We start from the raw sequence: 17,467 nt of genomic DNA, 5'->3' as shown, positions 1-17,467 counted from the left end.
AAAGAAGCCCACTTCACCTCAGCCTGGGCCAGAGCCTTCTGTGTCCTGACTCCCACCTGGTGGAATGAGCTCCCGAAGGAGATCAAGCCCCTGACAGAATTAAAACAGTTCTGCTGGGCCTGCAAAAGAGAGCTCTTCCGCCAGGCATTTGGTTGAGGTCGGCCGGAATCAGCAACAACCAGTGGGCCCCTGAACCTCCCTCTCAGGAATCCATGTACCTGCATCTAAACCATGGACCTGTTTGATTACTATCCTGTTAAACTGTTTCCTTCTGTTATTGTTCTTATAGTTAGCATTGTTGCATTCTAGTTTATTGACACAGAAATTGAGTTCCATGTATACTTCTGTACGTTCCATGTGAACCGCCCTGAGCCTCGGGGGAGGGCAGTATATACATGCAATTAATAAATAATAAATAATAAAGTGGCCTTTTGAAGCTGAAATTAGTGGGGAGGCATGGTGGTCCAGTATTCAAGAATATTGACCTTCCAGAGCAATGCATGAGACACCTTTGATTGTTGTATAAATAAAAAGATGACTTGGGATGCTTTTTTCCCCTATTGAAAAACTAAGGTAATTAAGCACTGCAGCCTTTCCAGCACTCTTCTGCCATTATATGGCATATATTAGAGACATTCTTCTTTTAATGCTGAGTTGACTGAACTGCTCTTAACTATAGGTGTACATTCCTGGCTATTAGTGAGCTTTCTCTGTAAAGCACTATAGGAGAGAGAGAGAGAGAGAGAAAGGTTCTCTTATTCTTGTTGGCAATTGAGCTCATATAGTATTATGGGGACTTGGAATGAGTCATTCATTTATGGACTTAGACAGATGGGAAGTCTGAGAACTAACAGTAAATGCCTTCCATATTGTCTTAACCTATGGCATTCAGAATGCACTACAAATGTTACTTGCTCTTCTTTAAAACCATTTACTTCTATCTGAAGCCTCGGAGTAAGCTGAAACTTGCTTTCAAGGGAAAAAATATCACCCTTTCTGTTTCTGTGGAATGTTGTTCTTAGAAAGATTTTTTTTCCCTTGGTCTCTATAGCCTTACTGTGTCTGTGCTCTGGTTGCACCCAAGCAAACTCCACATGTGAAACAGATGGTGCCTGCATGGTCTCAATATCAAACATGAACGGAGTCAAGCATCACGTCCGAGCCTGCATCCCTGAGGAAGATCTTGTGCCTGCTGGAAAACCTTTCTTCTGTCTGAGTTCAGACCATCTGCGCAATACACATTGCTGCTACTCTGACTACTGCAACAAAATTGATCTTATGGTGCCCAGTGGTAAGTAAGGAGCTACATAATTGAAGAAGGGAGTGCTTTTGGGCCGCTTCCAGGCAATTAAAATTAGTTTTTTTCTTATTGCTGTACTCACACTAGCACTAATCTTGTCCTCAGTATTTTTCTCTTTGTTTTTACATCGCCAGGTCAGAAAGTGGTGCAGGGAAATGATTTTGCTATTGTTAATGACATTAGACTCAATAACTAATGCATATTATTGTTATTGTTATTATTGGACTTATTGCCCGCCACTCTCATATCTGACTCGTGGTGGGTTACAACTTGTCCGATTTAAAACCATACCGGGCATATCAATGTATACAACAGGCTCCAAACAATTTAAAAACATAGCGGACTATACCCTTCTAACCCCTCAAGAAAAAACTAATATAGGAGCAGGATGTAGTTGGGAGTTCCTAGACTGTGCAGGCGCTTGGACTAGATGACCCTGGAGGACGCTTCCAACTCTATCATTTTATGATGATGCACTGGAAGGGTAGGGAATAATAGGTGGCTTTCAGTTACTTTTCTCTATTGAGCCTGCCCTTTTGAAGATGACTACTTGGTGCCTGCCTAGCCTTGCCACAGCTAAAACCAGGGGTAGTCAAATTACGGCCCTCCAGAGTTCCATGGACTACAATTCCCATGACGCTGGCAGGGGCTCATGGGAATTGTAGTCCATGGACTTCTGGAGGGCCGCAGTTTGACTACCCCTGGCTAAAACCTGTAGCCTCTCCTGGAAGATGATCCTTTCTTCTGGCAGGCTGTGAGGTAGGGAGGCCTGCCCATGCTCACCCAAGTAGCACTGTCACTGGACTAACATTACCAGTCACACCATCAAAGCCTAACTCGCCTACATGCCCTAGAAAGTGCTTTAATATATGCCAGTAACGCCCTTTAAGTCATTTAAATCGGCTGAACTGGATGGTGAATAACTGCAAATCAAATATTAAAAATTAAAACACTCAGATCAGTGTGGGAACATTTCAGCCTCCCAATATATCTGACATAGACTTAAAGGTTGCAGGACTTCAGCAGAATCGTTTCCCGTGGGGGGTTCTAGTAAGAAGCTGCTGTTGGAATTTATATACCGATTTAACAGCCATCAGACTTTGGCTTGTAAAACTTTGTTTGTACTTCATCTACATATTCCTCTGCCAAGGGAATATAGCACTTTATGCATCCAGGCCAAGTGGACTCGCAGTGAATTTATCACTAGATGTTAAGACTCTCTTCCATCCTCTGAAGTGATTGGTGTTGTGCATGTTTGTAGAGCCTTGGTCATGACTTGACTGCTGTACTTAAGCATGACATTCCATGTTACTAGTTGTATTCTTGAGCCTTCCTGCTTTGGTGTGCTGCCTCAGTATAAAGTACTCTTCAATTGGTGGAGGAGGAGTATGCGTGAAAATAACTTTGGCTCCCCCTTGTGCTAGTAAGTTATATTGTGCATCACTTTTTTCATGCTGGACAGGTGGGTAGCCATGTTGATCTGAAGTAGCAGAACAAAGTTTGAGTCCAGTGGAACCTTTTAAGACCAGTGAAGTTTTATTCAAGGTATAGACAGAAGCATGCTTGCACATGAAGACTTGTCTATATACATAAAGAGTTATTCATACTTCTGACAACATACTGAAGGGTCCAAACACTCCACCCCCCAAAGTAGTCATTTTTTGCCTGCAGAACTGATTGTGATAGAGATGAGCAGCGATAGTAAAGATGATGGTAGAGACTTGCAGGCAGGCTGAGGTTGGGCTGGAGTGGCGCAGGTGTGTCCCTCCTGGGCTACAAGCTTTGGCCAGCCCTTACCAGCAACAATTTGTATTTTGGGGCACAGACAGACAGACCAGCATGGATCCCGTGAGCCTGGAAAGTGCAGGAAGATCTAAATAAAGACTATTTTCGGGCTGAAACTGTAAATAGTGAACAAGTAAATGGCTGGAGAGATATAGGAACTTTTCTCAAGCTTGGCCTGGTAAATAAAAATCAGTAATTGCCAGGAAGGTCCTACAAAATCAAAGGCATAAATGGCCCAGAATTTCAAGTGGAGTTAGCTTTACAGGAAAGTAGACAGTGAGACTTTGGGGGGGAGGGGAGCTAGGTGATCCACATTAAGCAATTAATGCCTTCCAGACAACTACAGGAACTGCAATTGCCAGCTGTAGGCCTCAGGTGTCAGAAGGGCAGACATCACCAGCCAAGCAACAGACTGTGCTAACCAAGGGGTTTCTGTGGCCACGTGCATTCCTTTTGAAGGGGCACATATGAGGGGGGAGAGCTTTCCCTTCAGCCTAACTTCCTGGAGATGAGCTGTACTTCTAGGGGATTCTCAGACCCCACCTGGAGGCTGACATCCCTAAACCTCAGTGGGATACAATGCTACACAGCCCCCCTCCAAAGCAGCCATTTCTGCCTGGGAAGTTGATCTTCATAGTCTGGAGATGAGCAGCAATTCCAGGAGATCTCCAAGCCCCACCTGAAGGTTGGCTGTCCTTGGTCTGGAAGTATTCCTAGAGGTCTGGAAGTGGAGCCTCAAAAGTGTATAGTGCCCCCGCAGCCACTTAACCAGCCACATAGCACCCCCTGACTTATTTCAGGTCAGGAAAACATTACAGAGAGGAGGTAAGTTTGCCAGATTGGAATTCCACACTTCCTAGGTGTGCTTGAACCTGACTTGGGCCAGGACTACTGTGCACAGAGAGACCTCCTTTTAGGGTTGCCAACTTCCAAGTGAGGCATAAAACCCATGAAACCATGAGCCTAGTGCCTGTTGCATTACATAACTCAACGGGCTTTACTACTAGTAGCTTGAATAAAATATGCCACTGACTCAAACTTTGTTTAACCTACATATATGAAAGTTAAGTGACCTACATTTAGAGGTCTTGAATCAAATTTAAGAGGGAGAGAGCTTTACACACAATGAAGCCTCCGTTTGGCTTGTTGTCAGACCAACTAAGGTATTGAGAGGCTGCTTCTGCATTGGACGAGGGATATGTAACACAAGTTTAATATTAAATGAATAAATAATATATGCATATTCAGAATAAGCTAATTTTTATAGTTGCTATAAGATGAAAATTGTGGTTGCTCTCCTAGTTCAGGTTTGCTAGTGTTCGACCTGTTCTACTGATAACGTGCGTGTCAGAAGGATGCATGCAGTTTTACCTTCTCTAGAGCAGGGGTAGTCAAACTGCGGCCCTCCAGATGTCCATGGACTACAATTCCCAGGAGCCCCCTGCCAGAGAACGCTGGCAGGGGCTCCTGGGAATTGTAGTCCATGGACATCTGGAGGGCCGCAGTTTGACTACCCCTGCTCTAGAGGATTGTATTAGCAAATCCCACATCTGCCAAATGTCTTCCTGTATTCAAAAGCAAGGGTGACATTGAGATCCTTAGAAGTGGTTGAGGCTTCTGAGTTTCTAGAATGGAAATATTAGGAGGAAAGTTGATGGGATCCAGAACAGATATCTGTGTTCTTACATTGTTTCAGTATGCTATTTGTTGTCTGCCCATTTGAGTAGAGTTCCTTACACCCAGTGCTATTTTTTCTTTCATTATAAAATTTAAATTCCTTTATAAACGTTGCCTTGTTCTGATCCTCTACTGCTGCTAGAAGCAGGTATTTTATGCATTGTGGTTTTGAAATGGAGAGTGATAAATATTATTGGAAGATACTGTATTGCTTATAAGACTAGCTCTTTCTCTCTTCTAAAGGACACTGGAAAGATGAAGAAGCACCTTCTAGCTGGGGTCCTGTGGAGCTGGTGGCCGTGATTGCAGGGCCCGTCTTCCTTGTGTTCATCATTATGATCATAGTGGTTTTCGTCTTTCACCACCACCAGCGGGTCTACCACAATCGTCAACGGCTGGATATGGAGGATCCCTCTTGTGAGATGTGCTTGTCCAAGGACAAAACCTTGCAAGATTTAGTCTATGATCTATCTACCTCTGGTTCTGGCTCAGGTATGGAGATCTTATTTTTGTGTAAAGAGGTATTTTAATATGCGACTACCACATGCACTTCTACTACATAAGAAATGCAGTACTCTCCCCTTAAATTGCCTATATCAAATAGGCGCTGGCTGCGTCAGCCTGGAATGGCCGATTTGGACACTGCCACACACAACCAAGGCATCCTTTTCAAGGACATTATTCTGAAACTGTTTTCAATCTAAAGGGCTGCAATTACATAATTGCTTTTTCAGCTAGTCCCTGAGCTGCCCCCTCTGTCATCAGAACTGTCAGCCGCTCCACAGCTCTACCTGTAAGTAGACATTAGCCTTGAAATTGAAGCTGATATTCCTTCCTGTGCCAAGGAAGAAAATTAAGGGAGGGCTGTACCCATGTTCTATTCCAAAAGAAGTACATCAGTTGTCTCTCCAATCATCACTGTCCTGAGGCAACATGTTTTTAAAACGAGGCTTATTCCAGCTGCATTTTTTGCTCCATGTTTTATTGTAATAGTAATGTCAGTGTTCACGTTATTTTGGTAATTCTTACAACAACCTTTTTAGGTTAGTCAGTATGACCCTTTTATTGTAAACAAGGAGCTGAGAGAGAGAGAGAAGGAAGCCACTAAAGTGATCTAGGGCAGTGGTCCCCAACCTTTTTATCACCGGGGACCACTCAACCCCGGGGACCACTCACCGGGGACCACTCAACGCCTTTTACTCAGGCCCGGTGGGGGGGGTAGTTTACTCCTCTACTCTCAACCACTGCCCTAACGCTCTCTGATCGTTATGGTAATGTTTAAACATCCCTTCAAAATAAGACACAGACACGCCACAACAATGAAGTGTGTTGTAAAGGACTGGGGGGGATGAAGTAAAGGGTTGGGGGGGGGAGAGAAGGCGTCCTTCGGGGCCCACCTCCAATTAGTTGAAGGACCACATGTGGTCCGCGGCCCACAGGTTGGGGATCACTAATCTAGGGAACTTATGGATGAAGAGAGATTTCTCACCATGTACTAAAGTGATCTAGTGAACTTATGGATGAAGAGGGATTTCTCACCACGTATTAAACTGAGATTTCTCATCACATATTAAAGTGATCTAGTGAACTCATGGATGAAGAGAGATTTCTCACCACGTACATAGGGCAGGGGACACATACAGAGAGTCATCTTCTTGTGCAAGGATCTGAAACACAATGCTTTGCCTCCATATATATTGAATAATGTGCTAGACCAGCTTCATTTCCTATGAGATTCTTTTCACTGTGCAGAGTGTAGGGCATGTACTCATGCCACAGCCACCATTTTATGAAAGGGTCTGAAAAATTGAGCCAAATTGAGGTGACCCAGAGATGAAGTTTTAGACCTGTTGAGGAAATTAAAAACCAGTAAGTCTCCAGGTCATGATGGCATCCACCAGAGAGTTCTTAGGGAACCCGCATATGTAACCTACCACTAAATTCAGCCACTGTACCAGAAGACTGAAGAGCAGTAAATGCTACATCAATCTTTAAAAAGGATCCAGAGAGGAACCCAGGATATTGCAGGCCATTTAGCCTAATGCCTGTCCCAGGCAAATTAGCAGAAACTGTAATCAAAGATAGAATAGAGGGACAAAGCCCGTTGAGAGAAAATCAGTATGGCTTCCTGCCACATCAACTTTTTGGAGTGAACAAGCATGTAGACAACAGTGACTTATTATATACTAGGACATTCAAAAGGTTTTTAACAAGGTACTTCACCAAAGACTAGTAGGTCATGGGATAAGAGGACTGATTCTCAAGCAGGATGGTCAGGGATGGCCAATTCTTTGTGATGCAGTTAAAACTTATCGGTCTTATTACATTTTTAGCCTCTTCCTTTGCTTTCAGGTTTGCCACTGTTTGTCCAGCGCACTGTGGCTCGAACAATAGTCCTGCAGGAAATCATTGGCAAAGGTCGTTTTGGTGAAGTGTGGCGTGGTCGGTGGCGTGGTGGCGATGTGGCTGTGAAAATCTTCTCTTCACGGGAAGAGCGATCCTGGTTCAGGGAAGCTGAGATCTACCAGACCGTCATGCTACGCCATGAGAATATTCTCGGTTTTATTGCCGCAGACAATAAAGGTGCTGACTTAGTGTTCCAGAATACCAGCTAAAATGTTGCAGCTGTCTTTGAAGTGTAAAATGTTTATGATGGGTGAAGTGACTAAAAGATTATTATTATTATTTTAAATTGTGTTAGAAACGCATGATGAAGCATCTCATGCCTGTTGGCTGTGTTGAATGGACCTTTCAAGCGTCTTGCCCTTTTCTGCCTTCCAGAATTGAAATGAAATGTCCCCAGATGGTCTTTGCTAAGAGGCCAATTTGGATATGACTTAAAACCGCACACTAGCTCTGGCAGTGAAAGATAAGTGGGAATTTGAGGAAACAGTAATCTGGGGAGGAGGGGCCATGAAAAAGGTGGGGCTGAGAACAAGTGCTACAAAGGACCCTAGTAACATGGGGGAGCTGTGAGAAGGAATTAACAATGAAGGTGCCAAAATTGGCCAGTACTGAAACGGCTCTGACAGACTATTAGCCATTTGCAAAGTTCCATTTGTAGCATTCTTTCTTTTCACGGTGAAGTGTGTTGGGGCTGCCCCTTGCCTATCTTTGCCACATGAACATAAGTATCCTCCACGGTTCTGAAATGTATTTTCAACCTAAAGGAGTTGCATTGCCTACAGTAAATGGCTTTATGAAATTAGGAGCTATTAATACATTTTATTCAAGTATTTGCTGCTTATACCCTTTGCTGTTTTGAAACGAATTCTGAAGTAAAAGTAGCTGTACAGCTTTAAAACACATGCACCCTTCTCCCCCCCCCTTTTGTCTTGCCAACAGATAATGGCACTTGGACTCAGCTCTGGTTGGTGTCTGATTACCATGAGCATGGATCTCTGTTTGATTACCTTAATCGATACGCTGTAACTATTGAGGGGATGATTAAATTGGCTTTGTCTGCTGCCAGTGGACTGGCACATCTGCACATGGAAATTATGGGGACTCAAGGTAAGAAGCAAATGGTTCCAGATGCAAATTCTGTATGTGCTGTGCATACCTGTCTTTACTACAACCTGCTGGCAGTAGCAAGCTCCTTCAGCTGGCACTCTTGCTAAAGTATATGCAAGGAGTCTGAGAAGTGGTTTCTGTGTTTCCTTCAGGGTTATAAATCCTGATGTACTATATACATTGCAGGTTAAAACTGACTGAATGTCATGGCAATTCTGGGACAGCTTCCTTCTCCCTTCCCCCCTTTATAAAAATTGTAAAAATTGTAAATGTGTAAAAATTGATTGATACACAGAAGGGATAATGTGGAATTTTGCTTTGTTAGGAAAACCTGGGATTGCACATCGGGACTTGAAATCCAAGAATATACTTGTGAAGAAGAATGGAACTTGTGCTATTGCAGACCTGGGATTGGCTGTCCGCCATGACTCTGTTACTGATACCATTGACATCGCACCTAATCAGAGGGTTGGCACAAAGCGGTAAGGAACTGATGGGACCTGCCAACTAGAGTAGGGCTTCATACTCTTAGCCTTGGGTGGTGCACTCAAAGAGCCATAGTTGGAAGTTGCTATAAATGTTTAGTTGATGCTGTCCTTCCCCTGCCCCCCACTCAGAACCAAACTGGTGTTCTGATTGGTTCTACCTACTTGCCATCCAGTCACTTTTGTCTTCATCCATAACTTCATAGCACCTTGAGGGTTTTGTTTTTTTCTTTAACCCTTCCCCCCCCCCCGAAAAAAAAGCCCCGAGGAAGATAGCTTATGATATGAAATATACTGAACATCTCTCCAAGGTTCATTTTTAAGGTAACCAGATTTTAACACTGGTAAAGCGGGACACCATTGACCGGGGGGGGGGGTGTTCTTGATTTAAAATGTGGTCTATATGGAGCAACAAAAATGTTCATAGGACGTATAGAACACAAAAATAGTATTGTAATATATATATTTTTTACTTGCAACATAAGTACAATTTGCCAGGGGCAAATGTGGGACAATCTGGTCTGGATGGGAATCTTGGTATGAACATGCTGATCCTTAGGTAATATCTGTGGCAGATGGGTTTCTATTCTGTACTTGGGCACATTAATAGATCCTGATTATAACAGGGCATGTGGAAATGTTTGCCATATGGATTTTATCCCCAGTAGATCGTGTAGCAGTTATTGTGTTTTGTCTTATTTGCTTCAGGTACATGGCCCCTGAGGTTCTTGATGAAACAATTAACATGAAACATTTTGATTCATTTAAATGTGCCGATATTTATGCCCTGGGCTTAGTCTATTGGGAAATTGCTCGCAGATGCAACTCAGGAGGTAATAGGATACTTTTCCTTCTTTTCCATGTAAAAATGGTTTCTTTAGGCTTTAAATGTTGGATCAGAGCAGTGTCATCCAAGTGTATAGAAACTGAAGTGTTCTTTTTAAAAAGGAAGTGACTTGGGGCTAGGGTGTATTAGATATGATGGAGGCAGCGGAGCACTATGCTTCAAGGAAGTGGTCCAGGATTCAGAAAATCCTGTTGATCCCAGTAACTTAGCAGTCTACTCAAAGTCCCATTAATACTTTTTGTGGTGGTGGTGCTGAAATTGGTGTGTTCTGGATCTTGTAAAACCATACCAATTAACTAACATGATGGTATTAATCAAATTCTGCAGGCATTTTCATTGTTAAGATGTCCATCTATTTTTGGAAGTTCATCCATAAAGATTCTAAATTAAAACTCACAAAATCTTGAACCAGAAAGACTACATTTGGTTGCATAATTTCTTCTGGAATAGGAAACTCATGTTGTTGCTATTACAATGACGAATCACAGTTTTAGAATGTTTTCCTTTTCTTGGTCATGGACTGAGGAAATTACAAATGTTGTAGAAGTAGGTGGGTGATGGCAGAGTCATGGACATGGGTTGGGATCTATGTTAAATATAAAAGCAATATGTCATCTATGCATTGAAAACCAGCTATCTCAGGGCAGCAACTTTCAACTTTTCTGGTAGACTCAAGAGTACATATTGCAGATTTCCAGAGCCCTTTTGTGTAGGATTCTTCCTTTTCTGCATAGGATATTGAATGATTTGTGAAAAATGCTAATGACTGGAATAATGATCCAGCCTCCTACCCTCACATCCCCCCTCTTTCAGGTATTCATGAAGAGTATCAGCTACCATACTATGATCTTGTGCCCTCTGACCCCTCCATTGAAGAAATGCGAAAGGTTGTATGTGATCAGAAGCTGCGGCCAAACATTCCTAATTGGTGGCAAAGTTATGAGGTAAAGCTTGCCTGTCAACTTGAAGGCTTTTCTTTTTTTTTTTATCCTTTAGCTGGCGATTGGTGGAGCAGGTTGTCCTCTCAGCCAGTATGCCAGTGTAGGTGCTGCTGGATTTTTTGCCTGGTTTATAAACAACTTGAAGGCTAAGAGAGAGGATGTTGTTAGTAGAATGTTCTGACAAACACTGCTTTTGATATGTCCATGAGCCTCTGGGGAGGGCGGTATAGAAATGTAATAAATAAATACATAAATATAACATGATCCTGTGGCATGTAGGAAGGCCTAGCTGGGAACCTGTTGGCATTAAACATTTGTTCAGCAGCAACAGCAGTAGTAGAAGCCACCCAGGTGCAGATTCCATCTTGGAGTGAATGGCTTCTGTTTTCACTGCCTTTAGTGAAGAAGTTTGAGATGTCACCCGAGACTATGGTATCTAGCTAACCAAAGTCCATGCAAGACTTTAGATACATTCACATAGTAAGCATTGTTATAGCTCTTCTTTAGTGTACAGAGGGATTATGTCCAGTAACCTGCTAAATTAAGCTAGATAGCAGTTTTCAAATGTCCTACCTTCCCTCCTTTGAATTTCCCGCCACAAGGAAAACCAAACACTATTTACTGCAGAAGACAAAGCTTTCAAGTGTTAAAGGAATTGATTAGCTCTATTATTGAGTGATTATAAAGATAGTTTCCGTTGAGGAACAGTATGCGCTAAGTCCTGGGATACATATTCAGTATTATTTTCAGATGCCTCGATCGATGGGATAGGCCAGGCTAGCCTAATTTCATCAGATTTTGGAAGCTAAGCCAGGTCAGCCCCGGATAGTATTTGGATGGGAGACCTCCAAGGAATACCAGGATTTGTGACATAGAGGCAGGCAATCACAAACCACCTCTGAACATCTGTTGCTTTGAAAACCCTACAGGGTCGCCATAAGTCACCTGTGACTTATTATTATTATTATTATTATTATTATTATTATTATTATTATTGATTTCTTGACACTCAACAAGTGGCTTGTGGAAGGGGAAAACATCTATCTATCCCCAATACAATAAAACCCCAACAAAGGGGGCTTGACAGCATGGGCATGACAACTCTGCCATATTTCTTCCAGTTAGAGGAATAGCTGTATGGATAGCAAAAGGCACAGTCATTTGCTAAATGAACTGAGTATCGGATAGCATTTAGAGTTGTGTCAAAAGTGAGGTTTATCAAAAAGTTCAGTAAACCTTTTCTTGCTGTTTTACCTATGTGTACCCATCAAATGTACCAACAGATATTGTCAAAGAACAAAGGCCAATTTGGTGTTCTGTCAGGGTGGTAGCCAAAGACTGCATTCCCAAAGCCCACCCCTCAAGGACTGAGAAATGTTCTTTTTCATAAGGGAAGTGAATTAACAAAGTGATGTTTGTGTAGGAATAGACTCTAGTGTGTTGTGATTTTTGTTGACGAGTAGAAAGTACTACAGCAGCATAAGCTATTGCATGTAAGTAGGTTAAAAGAGCCATAGGATCTAATATGTCTGGCAACGTTCCTGATGGTATTTCTCTCCCTGTGTTCTCAGGCCTTGCGAGTCATGGGGAAAATGATGCGAGAGTGCTGGTATGCTAACGGGGCCGCACGATTAACAGCCTTGCGCATCAAGAAAACTCTCTCTCAGCTCAGTGTCCAGGAAGATGTGAAAATTTAATTTGCAAATGCCGTTCTGAGGAAACTGCACAAAAGCTGCCATGCCAGAACTGAAATGTGGTGACGGCTACCTCATATTGCTACGCAGCCTGCTGCTATCAAAGTAACATGGACAATTTTGGCCTGCAGGTGATTAGGTGCGGAGGCAGGACTTCGTAGACCTCTTCCTGATTGAGGAGCGAAACACATCTCTTTTTTCCCCTCTCTACTGCCCTCCTGGGAATATAAAGAGGGACTTGTATAGACAAATGTTGGCCACAACTGTAACTTCAGTTTCTCCGGTGGAAATCCCTGAAAATTCTAGTGACGTACTTATTGGGGAAGGCCTTCTGGCTAGGGAGAAGAAAAGACTGATTTGTGTCCTCAGAGGGAGGGGTGTCTTGAGGACTGACAACGACATATATCAGAAGCCTTGTGTACTTCCCCACCTGGCCACGTGAAGCTCTTCTCCCTTTTCTAGCTTGACATATTCTAAACCAGAGCAGCTATTAGTGTTCAACAGCGTGTGCACGTGCAAAGGTACGTGTTCCTACTCCCCTTAGGTATGTATTGTGTTCCCTTGTGCTCCTGTGCATGTGCAAATAACAGAGTCTTCTTCCAAAGTGCAGGTGCTAGTGTCCTCCTTGTGATGCTCTCCTCTCACTCAGGAGAAATCGAAGTATGTCCTGACACCTGGTAGACCTACCAGGGGTGCGAAATATATGATCTCACTGCCACCCATGCCCTCATTTTTTTTTAAGCGGGGGGCAGCTTTTTCCTGTGCTTGCCTTCAGGACCCTCCCCCCCCCCATCCCCGGCAGTGCTGAATAGCAATGCAAGATTGCCTGGTAAGCAGAGCCATTTGCAGAAGGAGTAGATGTTCACTGTAATTGGAGCTTGTGCTGATAAGAGCAAGTGAGGCAAAAGTAGGGCTGGGGAAAGATGTCATCCTTATAGGAAAACGACCTTTCCATATCTCAAGGTGCCTTTGGCAGAACTACTCTAGCAATGTACATTTCTGGGTGTAAGAGGGAAGCATCCATTGGGGGAAATGTAACTCAGAGGCTTCCAGGCAACATTTCTCCATTAAGGAATTGTGACTGCAAACGAGTCTAAGTGTGTATGTGTAAATATATATATGTGTATATATATATAGTGTCCCATTTTCTGGAAGCAGTTATGTGTCATTTGCAAGGGAGGGAGGGGTGATATGAGAACAAACTAACTGCATGTATTTTGTTTCAGTTGAATAATCAGGGGATGGTAAGATTGATTTGGCTGTTCCATTTGCTTAGGGAACAGCCTGAGACTGTATTATGATGCAAATAATGCATTAATAACTCCATTGTGTATGGGTTAGGTCAGGTGTTTGTGGTAGATAACTCTTGAAGCCATAACTTTTAACTGGAGTGGTTTGATTATTTTTTAATTATTATTTTATTGGGAGGGCTGGGATTTTAACTTTTTTTACAATTCTTTATAAGAGAAGTAAAATTGATGATTACCTCTCCTTGTGTTTATAAAGAAATCACTGCAAAAAAAAAAACTTTTAAAAATGCACACAGCTCAGTTTTACACTGGAACTGTTTCTGCTCAAACCATGAATCCTGGCTTGTAAGACAAAAGAGGCAGGACTTTTTTTTAAGACTATAAAATATTCTGCATTTGTGTCTCTTTGTGTGTGTGTGTATGTGTGTGTTCTCTCCTTCAGCCCTTCCTCAACTGTGTCAGTGTGTAAAGCTGAAGAGTTGTTGCGTTGTATTTTGGAGCCAACTTTACTTGCTCCTTTTGGTTTGACATGAGCTGTTGCTTCCTCCAGTCTGTGTTTTAAAAGCTCTCAGGCCGTCTTGTTTGTGGAGGAGTGTGTGGAGTTTGTGCTTTTGATTGTAAAACTTGCCTTCCTCTGTCACTTTGTTCTGATTGTTTCTGAGCTAGAGGCTACTGCATATCTCCAGCAACGGGACACGTCCAGCTAGATCATTCCTGCATCTCAGATCAAAGATGAAAGGCACCTTGAAATTTTACCGAGATGACACGGTGGCTAGTACTGAAAGCTGAAAATAACACATATGGATTCAAGTGTTGCAATTGGGTAGTTGAGGGGAAAGGGTTGCTCAGGTGAGTATGAAACAAAGGGATAATTCTCTAGCTAGATCCCACTTAGTAAAAGTCACTTTTTAGAGCCATCTTCTTTGGAAGATTTCTTGGCCTTTGCAGTGTGAACCAGTATACCTGTATAATAAATTTGCTGAAAAAATCCAGTCTGTTCATAGACACATTCTACCCAAGGGGTTGAAGTGATACATCCTCTTTTTTTAGAACACATTTCCCATTGTTTCCTCTGCCTTTATGGCATTGCAAGCCTGAGCATCCAGAAATAAACTCCATTCAGATTAGCAAGGCATGCTTCCATGGAAGAGCCATTTGAAATGTGCATAATGGCTTATGCCAACATATTTCCTTTGTAGCCACATGTAGACTAATATATGAAGAGACGAGAGCAGTGTTGTGTGGCACCTCAAAGTATAAAAGGTATAATCTGACTTCAGCTCAAAGTCATATGAGGCTATACGTGTCTGGGTCTCTGGGACAGAAATTTTTCAATGTAGCATTTCTCATCGTCCTTTGCCAAAGAGCATTGCAAGGTTGCAGCTAAACTGAGGAGTAATTTTGTTCAATGTCAGTGTGCAGCTACATCAAGGAAGAATGAGATTAAACAGCCTAAAAAAATACTATGTGCTTCTTCATGGCAATATAGTCTCCAGTAGATGTTCATTTGGGACATCCTGAAAGCACATCTGAGCTGCCATTTCTATACTGTAATATTTATCTGTCCAGTGACATGTTGGTTGCAAGAACAACCATTAAATTTGTACTACCTGCCATATGTGTATTCTCAATATTCAGAAACACAGGAAAAGAATGCACAATTATGTAGCACTCTGCATTTTTGTGAGTAGCCCCACTTTATGCAGCTCATTTCAGTAAGGGAGCAAGCATATATCTTGGGAGAGTCTGATGTATCAGCAAAGGCCCAAATGGAAGAGAGTTTGTAGAATGTTTGTAGCTTTGCTTGGATAACACAACAAGGATGCTCATGATATTATTGTTTCTTGTACTCCCCAAGACCTCCAAAATACTGCTTCTGGAGGTCATGGGACTCGACAGTCACATAAACTGGGGCGCTGCAGTGAAAAGGGACGAACCTGTGAAGTAGCCCTCCCCTTTCCCTTCCATTGGCAGTGCTTCCAGGGATGCAAGAACTTCAACTGGTGCAGGAATAGTGCCATACTGGGGTTCTTCAAGCATGTGAGTTCCACAGCTTCCAGCACTGGCATTTTGGAGATCTTTAGGGGAACTCCTGGGGAGAAGGAAGGAGATCAGAATCCCATAGAGTTGGAAGAGACCACAAAGGGCCATCCAGTCCAGCCCTACATCTTCTCGGGGACTTAACAGGTGCTCATCCAATCATTCACACAGGAAGGAAGGACTTGCTCTAATGCCTTAGTCTTTTTTCAGATGTAGAAGGGCCAAGTTCTCAGCTGGGGCTATTAGTCTCTGGCGTGTGGTACACTGGCTTCAGAACAGATCGTTTTCTTGGTACTTGTCTGTTTCTTCTTCCCTTCTTTCTTCTCTTCCCCCCATTGGCTCTTTGACCTTTATACTTGTTTCAAGTTTTGTATGTTTTATTAGAAAAAGACTATAAAATAGCCACTTAGACACTTTACCTTCTCAGTATGCAAATGTAAATATGTGTAATATAGGAAAAAATCTTTTGTTTTAATATAAGAATGAAGTTGTCCAATTTTCAGTTGTACATTATTAAATTTGTTTTTATTCACATGAGCTCTCTGGCTTTTTTCCTGTTTGGGTTACTACTGTCCACTTAGCCAGAATAAAACTGAATATCTGAATGTGAATAGCAGTTTGGGGAACTGCAAGAGGTACATGCCGAACCAAGATAAATCTGTATTCCAAAGCACCTACAATCAAGTGAAAAGGAAGGTGCAGCAAACTGGAAAGAGAATTGCAATGATCTTGGGACATTTAGGAACACCATCTGACCTGATAGTTATACACGATCAAATATTTTCAATTACCCTTTATCTGTAAAAGAGAAGGCTTTAGCCATCTCATCACTTGGCAGCAATTTCCACCTTCCACACTGGTTTGAGGGGTACCACAGTATTTTTGGCTCCCAAATCTAAAACTTTTCTGAAAAATTTGCTCAATTGGTTCCCCCCCCCCCCCGTTGTGCCTCCAATCCCACAATGGAGATTGGTTTTAACAAGACTTATAAGCCTTTTGAACCTGTGGCAAAGTCTGATGTGTCTTTTCTGTCTTACAAGGCAGCCTTTCTAGTTGCCATTACATCAATGCGTAGAGTAGTAAGGCTATGTGCCCTCACTTGTGATTCCACCCCCCACCCCCCACACACACACACAAAGTTCCATGCAGACAAAGTGGTTTTATGGCCTAGCCGTAAGTCTCCCCATTTCACTTAGCTCAGGACATCCACATTTCCGGAGGTCACTATCTGGGCCTCAGTTCTGAGCTCTGTATTGTTAAATATTGATGGTGCTGAACCACGTGATATTTTATGATCTTGCATACAAATATGCAGTACATTGCTTTTATCTTCATTCCAAATGCATGTTTTCGACTGTTGCATATCTTTTAGAGAACGGCTGAGTTTGTTCAGACATTATGTTAAGCTGAACTTGGTCTGATCAGCATCTACATTTGTGTGAGCAGAGTAGCCTAATAGACAAAATAATCTAGCTCAAAAACAGTTTAACTTCAAATTAATTGTAACAAAAATGCCCAGAAAGTCTCCATCTCCTGAAATCCGCCTCTCCTACCACAGGATATTTCCCAGTTTCGCAGTCTCATACACAGACGAAGATGTGATTCTCAAAAGCTTATGCTAGAATCAACTTTAAGGCCACCGGACTTCTGTTTTATTTGGCTGCAACAGACTAACGTGGGCTCTGAAATTACAAATCCCTTTTTATGGTGCCCTTCTCACATTTTCATTCTCTTCCCTATACAACCCTTATTGCTTGAAATAATTGATGGAGATGAATTGAAGCAGTTCAAGTTTCAAAGCAAAGTATAACATTTGGACAACAAAAATAGAGTCCAATAGCACCTTTAAGACAAAGATTTATTTGGTATGAGCTTTCGAGTGCATGCACTCTTCCTCCGACTAAATGAACAACCATCATAACTGTGGAGATAGAA

General features: G+C 42.4%; 1 protein-coding gene across 2 annotated transcripts in view; it reads left to right on the top strand.

The window, feature by feature from the left end:
- The window catches only part of ACVR1B (activin A receptor type 1B), a 34,699-nt gene extending 18,635 nt beyond the window's left edge, over nucleotides 1–16,064 (top strand). Inside the window, exons 2-10 of one of the 2 annotated variants that reach the window (XR_013229538.1) lie at nucleotides 1,052–1,291; nucleotides 5,006–5,254; nucleotides 7,115–7,345; nucleotides 8,108–8,275; nucleotides 8,601–8,757; nucleotides 9,469–9,593; nucleotides 10,421–10,551; nucleotides 12,120–12,763; nucleotides 14,159–16,064. Coding sequence is in view for 1 of the 2 variants with exons in the window: in XM_077328610.1 (XP_077184725.1) it covers nucleotides 1,052–1,291; nucleotides 5,006–5,254; nucleotides 7,115–7,345; nucleotides 8,108–8,275; nucleotides 8,601–8,757; nucleotides 9,469–9,593; nucleotides 10,421–10,551; nucleotides 12,120–12,245 (1,427 nt within the window). In the remaining variant the exon portion in view is untranslated. Of the gene's footprint in view, nucleotides 1–1,051; nucleotides 1,292–5,005; nucleotides 5,255–7,114; nucleotides 7,346–8,107; nucleotides 8,276–8,600; nucleotides 8,758–9,468; nucleotides 9,594–10,420; nucleotides 10,552–12,119 lie in introns of both variants that reach the window. The other variant, XM_077328610.1, reaches the window with a different exon arrangement.
- The last annotated feature ends 1,403 nt before the right edge of the window (nucleotides 16,065–17,467 follow it).

This window comes from Paroedura picta, chromosome 3, assembly GCF_049243985.1.
Source record: "Paroedura picta isolate Pp20150507F chromosome 3, Ppicta_v3.0, whole genome shotgun sequence".
NCBI lineage: Eukaryota > Metazoa > Chordata > Lepidosauria > Squamata > Gekkonidae > Paroedura > Paroedura picta.
This window is presented reverse-complemented; position numbering and strand designations above follow the sequence as displayed.